The sequence below is a fragment of the Prionailurus viverrinus genome, chromosome F2 (assembly GCF_022837055.1).
Source record: "Prionailurus viverrinus isolate Anna chromosome F2, UM_Priviv_1.0, whole genome shotgun sequence".
Taxonomy (NCBI): domain Eukaryota; kingdom Metazoa; phylum Chordata; class Mammalia; order Carnivora; family Felidae; genus Prionailurus; species Prionailurus viverrinus.
This window is the reverse complement of record NC_062578.1, coordinates 82070442-82087273: the sequence shown is the minus strand read 5'-3', so window position 1 is coordinate 82087273 and position 16832 is coordinate 82070442. Positions and strand designations below refer to the sequence as shown.

At 67.4% G+C, this 16832-nt stretch overlaps 1 protein-coding gene across 9 annotated transcripts in view; it reads right to left on the bottom strand.

Annotated features, from left to right (window-relative positions):
• Positions 1 to 6206: 6206 nt before the first annotated feature.
• ADGRB1 (adhesion G protein-coupled receptor B1) overlaps positions 6207 to 16832 on the bottom strand; it is an 81052-nt gene continuing 70426 nt past the window's right edge. For 4 of the 9 annotated variants that reach the window (XM_047842756.1, XM_047842761.1, XM_047842758.1 and 1 more), the window contains 7 exons: positions 16648 to 16819; positions 13549 to 13644; positions 11924 to 11978; positions 9012 to 9694; positions 7805 to 7840; positions 7503 to 7607; positions 6207 to 7017 (listed from right to left, as the gene is read on the bottom strand). In XM_047842756.1, the coding sequence (XP_047698712.1) occupies positions 6817 to 7017; positions 7503 to 7607; positions 7805 to 7840; positions 9012 to 9694; positions 11924 to 11978; positions 13549 to 13644; positions 16648 to 16819 (1348 nt within the window). In that variant the 3' untranslated portion in view covers positions 6207 to 6816. The remainder of the gene's footprint in view (positions 7018 to 7502; positions 7608 to 7804; positions 7841 to 9011; positions 9695 to 11923; positions 11979 to 13548; positions 13645 to 16647; positions 16820 to 16832) is intronic. The other 5 variants (XM_047842760.1, XM_047842763.1, XM_047842757.1 and 2 more) reach the window with 4 other exon arrangements.

Genomic DNA, 16832 nt, shown 5'->3' with positions numbered 1-16832 from the left:
TTAATGAAAGAAAATGAATACAGCAGGCCCACAGAGCTAAGCACTTGTTCTTTGCAACAGCCGTTAAGACGGCACGCAAAAGAGAGGAGAAGCCACGATTCAAGCAAAGGCCAGATGAAAAGGGGACCCAGCTACAGACACATTCGAAACCAAAAAAGGCGATGAGACTATTAGGAGCGATTTCATTCCAATACATTTGGAGACTTAAGTTGAAACGGACGGATCTCTAAAAATATATGGCGTCCTAGAAGTGTCTCAAGAAGTAGAAAGCCTGAATGGTTGTGTAATTAAATGCAGTGAGAAGGCCTAATTAGGGGAGCCGTGGAGGCGTGTGGCGAGAGGGGAGTCCCTGGTGTAAGGGGCCCGGAGGGAGGGAGGGACAGGGGGCGGGGCGGGAGTCTCACGGCGGGGGAGGGGCGGGTGTCTCCGCCCGGCGTTCCCGGGGAAGGCAGGGGTAGATGGGCGCAGAGAGAAGGGCGCGTCGCCCTCCTGCCCGAGACAGCGTCAGGGCCTGGCAGGTGTGCAGCCCGGTAGGCGCTTTAAAGTAGGCCAGGCCACGGCGACGAGTACGTGGGCGTCACGTCTTGCTTTGCTTTAAGTTATGCAACGGAAGTGACTCCTTTTCTTCCTGAGGATCCTCCGCTCTCACAAACCTAGGGGGCCAGTGTGACCTCGCGTAAGCGCACAGCGACCCTAGCCTGAGCGCCTGGTTTCAGAGCGCCCCACGGACCCGCCTCTGCAGCCTTGGGCAAGGCGCTCACCCTCTCTGTGCCTCCGGTTGCTCTTCTGCGAGGGGGGATGGGAATAGTAGCCCCTGCCCCACGGGGGTCTGCCCTTCCCCGCTGCCAGCAGCTTGTCGTTCTGTGATGCTCTGGTCCTCCCTGAGGTCCACCTGCTCTGTGAGCCTCCGGCAGGAGCCCCCTCTCCTGCCGCCCCTGCCAGCCCGGTGGCTCCCCTCCCTGGCCGTATGCTTCCGCTCCTCAGCCTGGCCCTCTTCCTGGCCTCCACCGTCCCCTCTCCCTCTCCTGCCCGCTTGGCTTACTCCACTGCCCACCCCCCCCAACACACACCTTGCCATATCCCGGGGCGTGGGTGAAAGTGGCCTGCACACCCTCCCCAGCGTGGTCCTGGGGGGGCTCCTTCCCCGGCCGCCCTCCCCGCTGTCAGAGGACAAGATCTCATGTGCGTGCCGGAGGGAGGGGGGACCGGACCCCCACACCAAAACCTGAGGCAAGACGCGTGGTGGCTCTAGAGAGACAGGGAGCCACGGGTGGGGTGGGGGCGGGCGGCTCCAGCAAGGTGAGGCCAGGAGAGGACATGGCAGCCATGGGCAGAGACTGCGGGGGCCAGGATGGCGGGGGGAGCTTCCAGTGCGACCCAGGCAGCGGTGCAGGCCTCAGCCGTGTGACCCTGGCCACACCTGCCCCCTAGTGACTTGTTGGTGTCCCGGGGGAGGCCAGAGTCCATTGTGGTCCCTGGGATTCCCCAGGGGTAGGGCCTGAGAGCAGAGTGTCCCTCCCCAGCAGAGAGGCCCCTGCCCGGCTCTCAAGCCTTCTGCAGCCTCCAGCCTGGGGTCTGTCTGCCTCCCCGGGTGCCCACCTCCCACCCCGATGACCTCCAGGCTCAGCCTAGCTCCCCACCCTCCTCCCCACCGCCAGAAGCCTTGGGGGATGGTGTCTCTGCTCTGGCTCTCAGGGCACCGTCACCGGGCCGTGTCCCCTCCTCTTCTCCACCACAACTCCATCCCCCCTCTTTCCTGTCCTGGTCCCCCTCGCCGCTCCCCACCCCCCCACCCATCCATCCGGGAGGTTAAGTCCCTTTTAGAGGGACCGGGCTGGAGCCTGTCAGCTGCCTCCCCTCTGAGGATCTGGGAATCCTGAGCCTGGAAAGGACAGGAGAGGACAGGTGGGGCACAGGCTGGTGAAGGAGGCACACCAGCGAGGGGACAGGCCCCCTGAGGTCACAGGCAGCCGAAGTGTCCCGGAACCAGGCCACGGCACCCACTGCTGCCTCCCAAGGAGCTCCCCGTGATGGAGAGAGAGAGGGGTGCCGCTGGTGGGGGTGCTGCCTCCTGCCTCCTCCCGACTCCCCTTCCTGGGCAGGATCCATATGGTGTTCCCAGAGAGCCATATTGAGTCCAGCAACACCTCCTCTGCCTTCCTGGGACAGCTGGGGACGCCTGCGCCCTGCAACTGGCCCAAGCAGGGCTCTAGGCTGCCCCCCGCCACCGTCTCCAGTCGGGGTACCCGCTGGCTGGGACGCCAAGGGGAGAGCCGGCCGACAGCCCACCCTACCTTCCTCAGGGGGCCCTGCACTTCCGTCTTCGGAGATTTGGGGGAGGGGTCTGAATGTGATTGTCCTAAGATCCCACGCACGCAAGGGGAAGTTTCTGGATGAGCAAATCTTCGATTCCGTGATTGTAACTGCTCAGACCCCAGTACTCTTTGTCCAAGGAGCTGTGCTCTACAGGGGGCCCCCAGGACCCCTGCCCCGTGCCCTGACCGCTCTGGGGGAGACCCCTGGGGCCCCGGGCTGAGGGCCGGCTGCGGTGGGAGGGAAAGTTCTGGAGCAGCACAGCTGGGAGGCTGACGTGAGCAGTGACTGTCTCAGAGCTTCCGGCTCTGCCAGATCCTTATTTGGAGGTGGTTCCGCCGGAGTGACTGGCACATTCCCGAGCTATTCAGAGACACCCTTCCCCTCCTGGTTATTTTTAGGCCCTAAGAGAAGTACTTGGGGAGCCCGCTGCTCCCCGCCTCAAGAGGTTACAGGGCCACAGACTGCTGGCCTTGGAAGGGATCTGTCACCCCATCCTGCTGCCACAGTGCCAGAGGGGAAACCGAGGCCCAGAGGGGCGGGGCTCGTCCAAGGTCAAGGCCTTCTGCCCCTAGCCGGCCCACCTTTGGGCCCCTCTGTGGACCATTCTGAGCAGACCTGGCCAGGACCGTGGGACACCCCCGTGCGGAGAGGTGCACCAGGTGGGGAGCCCCACTCCACAGGAGGTCTGAGAACTCCCTCGGTCACTGGCAGTAGTGGGCACACTGGTGACGCAGGCAGAGGCCCGTGTGACCCCTCCCGGCCCTGACCGGTGTGCCAGCCCTTCCGTCCAGGGCCTCGGCGTCCTCCCCAGGGGGCGGACACTCCTCAGGATGAGCCCAGACACCTGCAGGGGTCTGGGGGGGGGCGGTAGCCAGGGACCCCAGATTTTACATCTGTCAGAAAGGGCTGCCGGTAACCTCCCAGGGCAGTAGGATGGCCACCAGGGGTGGGTGGCGGTTTCTGGACTTTTGAGGTGGGACACCAGCTGCCTTGTCACCCCAGGGGAGCCACACAGGTCCCGTGTTCCCCAGACATAGCCTGGAGGCTCCAGGAGGAACTGGGGGTAGGTGGAGCAGGCCCAGGAAGGGCACTCCCCGCTGGTGGAAGGTTCTGGAACAGTCCCGGGGCATGAGGCCCACCGTGGATTTGCTCCTCTATGGAGGCAAAAGCCGGTGTTGGGTGCGGGGCCGGGGGAGGTGATGGGAGCCTGGAGGCGGGCCCTTCATCTTGGCTGAGGCCAGGAGGGGCTGGAGGGTGTTGCGCGGCGGCCGGCACGGCAGTGGGAGGCTGGCCTGGAAGAGGGCCTTCCAGATAGTGGGGGGCTCGCTGCTGGTGGGGGCCAGCTGGGGGCTGGGCCCGGGGGTGGTTGTGAAGGCTTTTCCAGGGAGGGTCTCCCCCTGCCCAGGGGCAGGGCGTCTCCACCGGGCGAGCAGGGACTGCTTGGGCTTCCCTCCAGGCTCGGCCCGGCCCTGCTGGCCTTGGTGACAGGAGGACGTCGGGTGAGGAGGACCTGGGTGTCAGGAGTGTGTGGCCTGGAGGAGGCTGCCTCCAGTTTGCCCTCCCCCCCTTCCCCCCCGGGGGACTCAGGCTCTGGTCTTTGTCCTCGGGGAGCCTCCTTCCTACCCTTCTGTCCCTCCATCTGCCAGATGCCCCCCCCCCCCCCCGGCACCACCACCAGCCACACGGATCATCGCCGTCAGAGCCACCGCCAGCACCGCCAGAGGAGCTCTGGCCGCACGTGCTCCCGCCCCTGAGGGTGACCACCGCCATCCTGGGCGCCACCCCTAGGCCACGATGCACTGCCGGTGGCAGGCAAAAGGGGGCAGCGGAGGCATTCTCCGAGCGCCCGTGGCGGGGTGGCACTTGGACAGAGGCGCCCGGATAGTGAAGAAAACATCTCTCTGGTGGCCCGACCACCTCTGGAAAGGAGTGGCTTCTGGCCGTGGGAACAGCACGGGGAGCCTCCCGGCTGCCACTGGGTGACCTCCCCACAGGGATGAGGGCTGGGAGAGCTGGGCTCACTACCTGGCACCCGGACCCCTCCCCGGTCCCTGAGGCAAGAGCGCAGCAGCTGCGGCAGGCCCCCCACGGAAGGTGACGGAGGCGGACCCACGAAGGCCCAGGGGTTTCCATGAGTCTGAGGTGGGGGGGGGACATCCCCGGCGGGCTTCCTGCACCGAGGCCCGGAGAGAGGACAGCCATTTCTGCGACCAGTCACCGTGCCAGGTGGCCGTGCAGCACAGAACAGCCGTGAACGTGGGGCCCGGGGCAAAACAGGGAACGGGGCTTCTCCTGGAAGGACACAGCCTTCTTGGAGGGAGCCGGGACGGGGGGACCTGGGTCCGCTGACCCTGAGCCCCCGGGTTACTGCCATCGCATGCGGGGAGCGTGTGGCTTGGGTCCATCTTGGTTTGCTGTTTTTCCCAGCTTTTCTGTTGCACAAGCGAGCAGCACAGGGGAGGGCAGGTCACCGGCCGGACCCTGCCCGGGTCACACCACGAGGGCAGTGGTAAACCCTGTGCTCCGTGCGCCGTCCCCCCAGGAGCGTGGCGGGGGGCTCAGGGCTTTCTGCACCAGGACCCCCTTCCTGGGGGCGCTCCGGCTTCCTTCTGGGGAAGGATGAGGAAGGCAGCCAGTGGCCGCCCTCGTCCGAACCGCCCCCCGCCCCAGGCCAGATGCGCTCGGAGTTGGAGGCTTCTCTGTGTCGGGAGAGCCTGGGCGCACCCAGTGTTCGAATCAACCTTAAGCCTCAGCCGGGGGAGGTTTGGCTGCCACATCGCACCCACAAGAGTTGGCTTTTCGAAGTGTCCAGACCGTGGCTGAGAGGCTGGTTCCCGGGGATGTGCGGGCCCGTGCCAGGGCGCTTGTGGCCACGCATTCCCCAGCCATGCCTGGTCACCACTGGTCCTTCTCTCTCCTTAGTCACTTGTGGCCGTGACCCGAGGGGGTCGTGACAAGTGGTGGGTGGGGCGCCGTGAGGCCCGTGCCAGCAGCCCCCCACTTTTCGGGGGGGTTGGCATTTTTTCATCTTGAATGATGCGGTTGGGGGACCATAATCCGGGGCGCTGGGACCCGCAAACAGACCACTTGCACACCCCTTGTTTGGGCCAGTGGTCACTGCCGCCTCCCGGGGTCCAGCGGGGTCTGGGGGTCTGCCCCCAGGGTGGGAAGGGCAGCCTGGTGGGGAGAGCCTGGCTCACGGCCCCTCCCAGCCTCGCACCTGCCAGCCTGGCTCCCAGTGGAGGCGCAGGCTGCCCCCTGCTGGAAATACAGAGGAGACGCAGGACCCGGCATTTCCCCTGGAGAGACAAGCTTCTCAAGCTGTGTGCCCCAGGCCTAGGTGGGGGGCGGCAGAGGGCGGGGCAGGATGGAGAAGGGGGCGTGGCTCTGGGCGTGTCCACATTTGTTCCTCACACCTGCCCCAGGACAAAGGGGAAGGGGGACACAGGTGATGCAGAGAGCAGGGGTCCTGGAGGAGACAGTGGGCACACCAAGGCCAGGCCTGAGGGGCCTTCCTCCCCCCCCCCCCCCCACCACATTCTCTGCCCCTGCATTTCTTTGCTGTCTTGGATTGTCCCTCCAGCCATGACTCAGGGCGCAGGGAAGTCACACGCCAAGCCCCGTGGGTCTAAAAGTCTGCGGGCAGGGGAGCAAGGGAGCCCAGCATCCGAGGGTCCCCCTCGGTTCCCTCACGGCATCCCCGGGGACCACGTGACTGCTGGCCTGGGGACCGACGCCCACACAGGGTGAGCTCCTGACACCCAGGCAGGGTACGAGGCGGGAGTGGAGGCCAGGTGCCCACCGGGCCTGCCCCGCCCTTCTGACCCGGATGGAGGGACCAAGGCGGCCTCGGGGCTCGTGCGGCACAGAGAAGGCCCACACAGAGGGGATGTGGGTTTTTAATTCTTTTTATTGAAGAAAAGAAAAGGAGAGAAAAAATAGATTCCCCACCCCTGCTTCTTCCCGGAGTGGGCTTCTAGTCCTGCCCCTGGGGTCAGCACAGGTGGGAGAGAGGGCTCTCCACCTGGGTCTGGGGAGGGGCCCCGGGCCCTGGAAAGGTGAGGGGGGGGGGGGGGCTGGCTGCTTCCCGAGGGGTAGGGGTGTCTAAAAAATGGTGCCAGGCCAGCTGGGCCAAGCAGGCTGGTCCTCTGCCGAGGCAGCTCAGGCAGGTGTCCTGGGGATGCTGGCCGCACCCGCCCCGCCACTGTCCGCGGCCGCCCGCCCGCCTGCCCGCCGGCGCCGGGCTCGAGGAGGGCAGAGTCTGAGGCACCTTCCGGCCTCTGGAGCCCTGTGCCCACCCGGGGCCGCCGGGGCCTCCTGTCCCCTCTGGCTCTGGTCCCAGCGCCGCGGGCCTCCGCCCGGCCGCCGTCCGAGCGCCCTGAGGCCGGGGCGCGGGCCTGGCCCGCAGCCCGGGAGCGTGTCTGTGCCCGTCCTGCGGCGGGAGCGGGCGGAGCAGGATGTCCTCCTCGGGGGCCCGGTGCGTGGCCGCCGCCCACCCGCTCAGACCTCGGTCTGGAGGTCGATGATGTCCTGGCCCACCAGCGGGATCGTGGCGCCCGACTTCTCCCACTCGACGCTCCGCAGCTCCAGCGGTGAGGGCGGCAGCGGCTCCAGCTCCTTCTTCACCCACGCGGGCGTCCCGTGGGCCTTCCGAAGGCTCTCCCAGGGCCGCTTGTTCGGTGTCTGCTGCTTTTCCGGCTGCTGGCCGGCGGGCGGGAGGGGGGCAGGGGCCGAGAGGGAGGCCACGGGGCAGGAACGGAGGAGGGGAGGAGAGAACGCACACGGGAACCAAACAGAGAGGAAGGGACCTGAGCGGGCGGAGAGGCGGGCTGCAGGGGCCCCCCCCCCGGGGCCGAGCGGGAGCGGAGCGCTTCCCGCCGCCGTGGGGGCCCCGCCTGCCCGGCACCCCTCCCTTGGCTGTTGCCTTCCTTGGCAGAAGCCAGACCCCCCCGTGCACCTCCCCGTGCACCCCTCCGGACGGGGCTGGGCGTGGGGCGGGTCCCCGGGAAGGCCGGTGTGCGGGGCTCTGGCGAGGGCTGCGTCGGGCCAGTCTTCGGGAAAAGTTGAAGCGAGGGGAAGGAGCGCGTAGGGACTTCAACCAAGGGCTCTCCCTCTGCCGGCCCCGCCCCAGGGCCCCTCCCCACCACCCCGCCCGCAGCCCCAAGGCCCCGCCCCGTCCCCCAGACCTTGCTCTCTGGGCCCAGCACCTCCTTGTCCTTCTCCGCGTGCTGCAGCTTCCGGTTCAGGTCCTGGAACATGTCCTGGTGCCGCTTCCGGGTGTGCATGATTTTCTGCGGGGCGGGAGGGGCCGGGCATCCTGAGCCTGGAAAGGAGCCGCCCTGCCTGGCCGGGCTCCTCCCCCCCAGCCCCTCCCTGCCCCTGGTTGGACTCCAGCTGCCTGTCCCCGACCCCCGCCCCCGGGGCTCTGAGCACCTCCGGCTCCGGCTCCGGGTGTTTGGGGAAGGGGACACCAGGAGGTGGGACCCACCTCAAAGTCCAGTTCTGCATACCGCGACTTCCGCCGCTGTGGGGAGAAGGGGGTTGTGTGCATTTGCAAGCAGTCGCCCCAAACCTCCCAGACCACAAGTCCAGGCCTCTCCTCGCCTGAGACAGGGGGAGACTGGGGACCCCCTCACCCCATGGCTACTCGGGTTCTCCACCAAGCCGGGGAACATGCCTCTGACTGCCCTATAGTTGGCAGCGCCCAGGCCGCTTGTAGGCCCCGCCCCTTCCCCGGGGACAGCGGGGGCCCAGCCCGAGGGCTCTGGGGGAAGAGGGTGGGCAGAGGGGATGCCCGCTGAGCCAAGGGGAATAGAAGCCCAAGGCCCCAGACAGCAGTGACAGTCACTCGACCGCCTGGGGCTCCGGTATTGCAGCTCCAGAATGGGGGTAAGCCTGCAGATGCTTTTCACCACGTTCTGTCCCAGACTGTCCCCAGGGCCATCTCCCGCTTCGAGAGACAGAGGACAAGGGTGATGCAGAGGGCAGGGGTCCTGGAGGAGACTGTGGGCACACCAAGGCCAGACGGAAGAGCGGGGCAATGCCTCCACATTCTCTGCCCCTGCCTTTCTTCACCGTCTTAGATTGTCCTCCGGCACTGGCCAGTGACGAGGAGACGAGAACTGGACGCAGGGCGGGTGGCACGGCTGGGGGACCACAGAGAACCGGGGCCTGGGGCTGCTTCACCAGAGGCAGTGAGCCAGGAGGTGGGGGCGTGGCCCGGGGAGGGCGGGGGTCCCTGGGGGTGCTAGGCAACGCTCCCCCCAACGCACTCCGAGCCCCATGCCGGACAGGCTGAGTGTGGTCACTTCCAGGCTTCAGGCTGACCTAAGGAGGGACTTGCTGCCGTGACCGCCCGACCACGGAATGGGCTAGACTGCAGCCAGCCCAAGCCCAGCTGGGTGGGCCCCACTGCAATGGCACAGGCCACCAGCCCCCCGTCGCCAGTGCCCAGCAGGGCCAGGGGCAGCGTGGCCGGAGAACAGGGTGAGGGCAGGCCCTGCCAGGAACCAGCTCTCCGGCGTAGGCCTGTCCCCACTCTTGCCAGGGGACCCCTTCCGGCAGGAGTGAGGCCAGGATGCCGGCCTCCGGCCTTCCCAGGCCTGGCCTGCCTAACGCCGGCTGCAGCCCAAACCAGCAGCGCCCACAGCACCCCTGCCCCCCCCCCCCCCCCAGGACCCTTGGGCTGCCCTCACCTCCAGGGAGCTCACGGACAAGGTGGAGACATTCTCGTTCCTGGTCCCGGTCCCCGAGCTGGGCCCTGGGTGGGCAGCGGGCTCGCCGGGCTCCCCCAGGCTGGGGGGCGCTGGCTCCAGGGTGGGTGGCGGGGGTGGTGGGGGCGGGGGCGGTGGGGGCTGGGCGGGGGGTGCCTCCGGGGGCCCACCCCCTGGGGGCTGGCGGGAGGGTGGGCTGCGGGCGGGGAGGCCCGTGTCAGGTGCCATGTTGAGGTGGATGAGGCGGGTCTGGGGCATCTGATCGATGTGGATGCTGTGCTTGGGCTCCTCCTGGGGCTTGGGCCGCAGCGTGGCTGTGGCCGTTGGCAGGATTACATAGCTGGTGTCCAGGGCCTTCTCCTGGGCCCGGCTCAGCTCCGAGTCCAGCTTCTTGAAGATGTCCCCGTCCCCGGCAAAGGAGGACTTGGGCGCCCTGTCCTTCTTGAGGGTCAGTGAGTGGTTGGGGAAGTCGGGCAGGGGGCCGCCCGGGCAGCGGGGCGAGCCGTGCAGGTGCAGTTTGGACACGTTGGCCGGCAGGCTGTTGAAGTTGGCGGGGGGCGCCTTGGCGTGGGCCAGCTTCAGCTTCTCCTCCTCGGGCAGCGACGGCCGCTTGAGCGTGCCCGTGATCGTGGCCGTGCGGCAGGCTGCGATGTCCTTGTTCAGCACTGTGGGGACAGGTGAGGGGGGTCAGCGCGGCCTCGGGGATGCCTCGGACGGTCTCCATCCGGCGCGCCCCCGACTTGTGTTTGGTGCTGCTGCACCTGGGAGTCCTTGGCCTCTTCAAGCCAGGCTGGAACACGGGGTGCTCCTGTCTGCCCCCGCAGACAAGAGGACAAATGGCCGCCACCCGCACACAGCCCCTCCCAGCAGCTGAGCGGGCCCCTGTCGGCCCTGGAGCCAGCCCGCACTTCTCGGAAGTTCAGGGACACACTCCTCATCGCTCCCGCGGCGCGGGGCCCTGTATGCCTAGCCCACTTCTGTTCGGCTGTAGTGGGTGGGGGCGGGCCACCACGACCTCCGACCTGGGCTCCAGCTTGCCCACCACCTGCCTTGCTCTTACCCGTCAATCCAGCCTCACTGGCCCATGGAGAGCCCAAAGCGGCCAGGCCCACTCGGGGCCCGTCCACGGGAAGCCCGCTGTGAGCGCGGGAGCGCTTTCCCTGCTGGCTGGCGGGCACCCAGCCACACCCTCGTCCAGCCCCCAAACGCCCACAGCTCCTGTCAGCGGCTTCCTGTGCCACCCCACCGGCACCCGCCCTCCGAGCGGACGGTCACTCGCCAGTCCCCGGTACTCTCCCTCCTCTCTGGCAGAGCTTCCCCGGCCCCTTCTCTTCTCCGGCCTCCGGACGCCGACCCCCTGCGCCCATGTCTGCAACCGTCCCCCGCTCCAGGTCGACCAACAGGGGACCTGCCGTCTCGCCCGCCAAACCTGTGCCCCTCCGGGGTCTCCCCTGCAGAGATCGCCCCGTCCACCTCACAGCGGGCCGTCGCCCGGACAGAGCTGGGCACCTCTCCTGCAGAAATCTGGCTGCGGGTCCCCTGTGTGCTCGGCCCCAAATCCAGACTCCTTCTAGGCCCCCAGCCCGTGTGCCCACCTCACCCTGTGTTTGTGACACCAGCCCCACCCCGCCGCCCTCCGCCATGCCTCCAGTCGCTAGCTGCCTGAGAGATCACGGGCCAGGCTGTGCCATCTTACCGATGAGGAAGAAGTGGGGGCCTCGGAGGCCAGCACCACCCAAAGGGGGCTGGGCCCGAGCCTCCAAAAGCCCTCAAGTCTTGGGGTCACCTCTCAGGGAGGCTGCTGAGACTACACGAGACCAAGGTGGGAAGTGAAACACCGTTCTGTCCAGTTCCCACTCAGCCCAACCAGAGGTCACCTCCTCCAGGAAGCTCTCCCGGGGGCCACCGGGCAGCAGCTGACACTCCCAATCTGGGGCTGTCTCGACCCCCGCCCCCATGGCTATCTCTGGAGAAGACGCTCCTCAAAAGTATCTGACAGACCAAGGCAGTGTGACCGGCTGGTTCTCCACCGCTCTGAACGGCATTGCCCGTCACTGCCGGGACCCCCGGCTCTCAGAACGACAATGTTAAAGCGGTTTCCTTTCATTGGGCAGCTGATTCCCCTTTTCCCCTTGCTTCCAGGAAACTCAGCATTACTCTAGGGCCCAGGGTTGGCTCCTCCGCCCTGCTTTCCTCCTGCTCCCACTGATGTCCCCCCAGAAGGCTCGGCCAACCCTCCGCCATGGCTGGATGGAAGATGAAGACGCGAGGACAACACAGAACGCGGGCCCTGGAGGGACGCAGGCAGGGGCGGGTGACGAGGTGGGTGACAGGTGGAAGCGGGGTGGCTCCAGTGTCTCACAGCTGGTGCAGCCTCCCCGCCCCTAGAGAGAGAGCGGAGACCGAAGACCAGAAGTGTCGGAGGTGGTGGGAGCGGGGGGCACAGGGCTTCTTGTTCAGGGGCTCGGCGGGGAGAGGACAGGGCCAGGCCCAGGGCAGCGGGCCCCAGGGATTCGCTCCAGTGCTGAGAATCCCGCCAGCACCGCATCAGCCTGGTGAGCCCAAGCTCCCGGACAGCTTTCTGGCAGTTTCTTCTGCCCTCGACCCACAGGCCCTGCCTGCTGCAGCCTCAGGGCAGTGGGTGGGGAGGCGCAGAAGTGGCTGTGCCGCCAAGGTTGGGGAGGGCCAGGCCCCGGAGGAAGGCCCGGGTCTGCCTGTACAGACCAGGCCTCCCCGCAGTGGCCCCTCCATCTGGGCGGATGTGACCCAACCTCACGGCACGGGCTGTGGCGGGCAGCGGTGGGATGAGGGCAGACGGATGGACAGACAGACGCACACACAGAGAAAAGAAAAAGAATCAAGTGGCCCGGGCGAGGGCCACCTGTCGCTCTCACCTGGCAGGCGCTCACCTGATCTACAGGCCAGATCCACGTCCTTCTCGAAGTCGGTCTGCAAGACAGAGGCGGGGCGGGGTGAGGCCCCGGGCCGAGCGGGAGCCGCACCTCGAGGGGTGTGCGTGTCCGCACGCGCGTGCCCGCCACGGAGCGCCAGGAGGGCTACAAGCTCACGGCCGGGGGCTCCGGGGCTCAGAGAACCCCCGGCCGGCGGCCCCGCCCCTGTGTACTCCGTGTGCGTGCGCGCGTGCGTGCGTGCGCGCGCGCCTGCCAGGACGTTTGTGGATGAGCTGGGAAGGCCGGTCCCACTGTAGCTCAATCGTGCTCCTGTCCACCCCCCTCCCCGGCTCTGTCTCCCCCGGCCCCCGGCCCCTGGGACTCCAGCACAAAGACCCCTCTGCCAGGGCCTCATGTCCCTTCCCGGGGGCAGGGCACGCAAAGGGTGTCACGCCAGAGCCCCCGGGGCCGCCGCCTGCTCACGTGCAGGGCGTGGGGGGCTCCGCCCCCATCATCTGCGTGGTCCTCCCCACAGCCCCGGGGGTGAGGAGACAGAGGCCAGCCGACCAGATAGGTGGAACGGGTTCAGGCACAGATGTCCGGTGCCAGGGTGAGGCCAGCTGTCCCCTGAGCGGTGGCTGAGATCCCCGCTGCGACACCTGCGCCACCCCAGCCCAGGAGCTCGGTGGACTGGGAAACCCGGCTCGGGCCACCCCAGGCTGTGGCGTGGCCTTCTCCAGGGGCCGTAGGGCTGGGTCCTAATCCCAAACCTGGAGGCTCCTTCTCTGCAAACCAGAGGTCGGGTCGGTGGGAAGACTACAGAATCTGAGGGGAGAAGTGGGGCCCGGAGCGGTATCGGGGGCCCCTGCCCACGACCGTGAGGGTACAAGCCTCCTCCCGGTGCCGGCCGCTGGCATCTGCTGAGGTCCCGGCTGCGAGCCTCGCAGCCGCCACGAGGTGGCTCAGCGCCCTGAGGACTGAGTGAGCAGCTCCCGGCTGCCAGGCTCACTGCATGCCGGGGGGCACCCGGCGGGCCGCAGGCGGCGAGTGACAGCCTGGAGAATTCACCCAGGGCGCTGAACAGGACCTGAACAGGAGGCCTGATGGCACAGGTGGGGCGGGGGTCAGGGAGGGCTCCCTGGAGGTGATGTCTTAGCAGACACCCGCGAGGTGGGCAGGCGGGGTGGGCAGTACCTGGACCCGAATGGCACGTGTGATGCCGGAGGGCCTGAGTGGACCCGGCTGGGGACAAGGCCACGCGGGGTGGAGGGTGAGTGGACAGGCCAGGGCTGGTCCGCCCGATGGAGGCTGAGTGAGCCAGCGTCCCACCCCGGCTGAGCTGGAGGACAACGAAGGGGGCATGGGAGGTGCAGAGATGGGGGCGCCGCAGCTGAGGCGAGGGCACTGTGGCACCGGGGGTGGGCACGGGCCGGTGGCAGCCTCGCCCAGACGCATCATCTGGGCCCTGCCCGTCCCCAGACCCCGGACCAGGGATTTCACCTTGGTGAGCCCCAGTCTCCCCAGTGTTGGACTGGGCTCGGAGCTCTTCCTCAGGGGCCGCCGGAGCCTAGAGCAGCTCCGAGCAGGGCGAGGAGACACCGCCGGGGGCACCGCGCGCTGAGCCCTACCATGAGCTGGGCATGGCCGTTCTGGAAGGAGCCCCCCGAGTCCCCGTTGCCCTCCTCCTGGCGGTCCACCACGCGACACTTCACGGCGTCCTGGACCTGGCGAGAGACAGCAGAGCGGTCAGCGGCAGCCCTAGACCGCTCGCCCGGCAGGGTGGCGGGAAGGCAAGGGTGAGGACCGCGGGGCGGCCCCTCCGTGAGGGCGGCCTGCGTGCCGGGGCCCTGCCTCCCTTCCCGTCTCTGAGAGTCTCTCCGTGCCCTTTGGGGCACGGAAGTTCCAAACTCAGAGAGTTCCAGGCCTGCTGAGGACGCGCTGCAGCTCTCCGGGCCGGAGTGTGTCCGTGAGATCCGGCCGTCAGGCTGAGGAGGGGCCTGGAGTCCACACCCTGTGCCGAGTGACCACAGCCTCCGCTGCCCCCACTGCCCTGGAGGCGCTCCGCCCGGGCTCCACGAGGGCCCTGGGACAGCGCGTCTGTGGTGGCGGCGGGTCCCAAGCTGCGTCACTAACAGCACGCTCCACTGAAGGGGATCTCACCCATTATGGCCATGGACTCTTCAGAAGGGCGGGGACGGCGGCTCTGGGCCAGAGGCCACCCAGGCAGCCGGCACAGAGCGCTAGAGGAGACCTGCTCCTGCAGGGACGTGCTGGTCCGTGAGCGTGAGGAGCAAAGGCCGCACCTTCACCCGCGGCTGGGGCAGCAGCCAGCAGAGCCCCCCTCGGGGACCGGACGCTGTGGGGCCATGATGCGCAAAGGGAGTAAGTGAAGGCACGGGAACAGTGAAAGCACAGAGGGCTTCCTGGAGGAGGTACCTGGAGTGAGGTGGGCAGCTCTGGGAGGAGGGGGCGCTGAGGCTGGGGCTCCTGGCTCCCAGACCCAGCACAGACCCGCGGACCTGCCCCCACTCACTCCAGGTGCTGAGCCCAGGGCGCCCGATGCTCCACGGCTGATCGGAGGTGGTGCTGGGGTCTTGCCGGCCTCAGGGCCACTGCCTGGGCCCCCCCTGGCAGGTGCACCTTCTTCCATCTTTGTGACTCACTGAGCCACCTAGCAGACATCTCTAAGCACCTACTGTGCGCCCAGCGCAGGCAGGCCACGGGCCAGGAGACAGCAGATGGGAAAGCAATGTCTCCATTGGCACAGAGAGCAGATGTTCTCCCAGAGGGCCTCGTGGCCCCTCCTCCAGGTAGGCCATCCGGCCAGCCTCATCCCCTCCGCTGCCCTCAGGAGACTCACGACCACGTTGCTCATCCACCTGCCAAATGTTCCATGCCCTCCCCACAGAGGCCCAACTTTCCCCTGGTGGCAGGGTCCCTGTAGCATGGGCCCTGCAGGTGGGACCCAGGAGGTCACAGAGAGCTTATGGGGAAGTCCAACCATCCTAGGAAATCAGGCATCTTCAGGGGTGCCTGACTGTCCCCCAGAGCAGGCCCCTGAGGCAGACATCCCTGCTCTCCACCTGGCAGCCTGTGCCGCGTCCCTGGCGAATCTCCTATTTGGGTCAGGTGGGCCTGCAGAACACGCCTTCTGTTTTCCAGTTTCTACCTTCTCTCCTGTGCAGGACACAGCCTCTGTTTTATCCGGTTACTGAGCTTCTCCGCTTCTGTTCTCATGCTTTGAATTCCCACAAGCTCCCTTTCTGTTCCTTTTGGGTAGCCTGCTGTTCTTGTTTCACAGAAGCCGGGCAGCTGAGGGCCAAGGGCCCGGTCAGTGACATGTGCTCACACCCCACCGAGGCGACCACCCCTGTGCTGGCCTTGAGCCGCCCCATCCATAGAAGATGGAGTAGCTAGCAGTGAGAATTGCTAGCACGGATCAGTCAGGCCAGAGCCGGGCACGCGTGGCTGCCAGGCTGGGGGTGCGAGCGCTCTCTCTGAGGACGTCGCCTTGGGGCTGTGGAACGGCTTCTTCCTGGGCTGTCTCTGGGGCCCACGGCTGCCTGGATCTGAGACTTGTCGGCACAGGCTCCCCTCGGGTCCTCAGGATTGCAGAGTGGACACGCGGGACCGGCCAGACGTGGACGTGTGGTGGAGACTGTGGCGGCGGCTTGCCAACAGGGCTGTTCCAACATCAGAAGCTTCGGGTCTTTGTCATCCGGTCTTTCCCTGTGGTCGGAGCCCCTGGAGGGGGGTGCTCACCTCTCCCCCAGGCGGTCTGAGGCTGGGGGCCCCAGCTGTCGGGGTGACCAAGGGCCAGCACACAGGTTTACGCACCCCTGTCTCGCCAGGGCACCCCAGGGCGCCCCCAGACCAGGGCCCCAGAGCCCCCACCCGGGGCGGTGGAGCTGCATGTGGGGGAGGTGGGGTGGGGGCTGTGCTGCCAGCCCGGGGCGGGGGTGTCCAGGCTGCTACCTAAGCGGACAACCAGCCATCCACTGCAGACCTTCCCTGGGCACCCAGGGCCCCTGCAGCGCCACTTCTGGAAGCTCTCTGGCCTCAGTGCGCCGGGCCTGCCCCACCGCCAGCTGTAGACCCGGCTTCCTCAGGCGGGCTGAGTTCCTGACCCCCGTCCTTCTCCCCGAACTCCCAGGCTTCACTGCGAAGCCCTTCTCCCGCTTTCTTTGCAATCTGTGCTTTAAAATCGCTTTGCCATCTTTCTAGGAAGTTCTAGGAAGGGGAGGTAATTCTGCGTGTCTGCCCACCCGCTCCGGCCCCTTCAGCCTCTGTGGACATCCCGGCCTCCTCTGGCCTCACGAGGGCACCTCTTCCGCCCACGTCCGGACGCACGTTCTCCGCGTGTCCGCCTTCTTGACGCAAGAGCGCGTCACCGGAGCTGTGGCCACCGGGCAGGTGGCCGTCGGGAGAGTTCGGTGAAAGCCTCCTCCTGCTCCCTCTGGAGAGGCCCAGAGACACCGGGCCGGGAGTCTCCGCCGTCGTTGAAAGCTGCTGACGTTTCCGGTGGCTCTTGGTCCCACCGAGCCCAGGAGGACAGGACTCCTCCGGTCTGAGCCGGCGAGGGGCGCAGGGGCGCTTCCAGGAGGGGGCCTTACACAGACGACGGCCCTCGGCCGCCCCAGCTGTGCCGCGCGTCCCCGCCTTGTGGAGCGAGCGGGGGTCCCGAAGCCGCGCCCCCGCACCCCCCGCCCTTCCCGCAGGCCGCGCACCTCTCGGCGCAGGATGCAGTGCACCATCACTATGACGAAACCCTCCAGCGAGTCGAAGACGGCGAACAGGATCTGGAAGAGGGCGGAGCGGCGGTCGGTGACGGCGAGCACGGCCGACATCCAGGTCAGCGCCAGCAGCGGCAGCACCACGCAGGAGCTCCACAGCGACGCCCTGCGGACAGCGC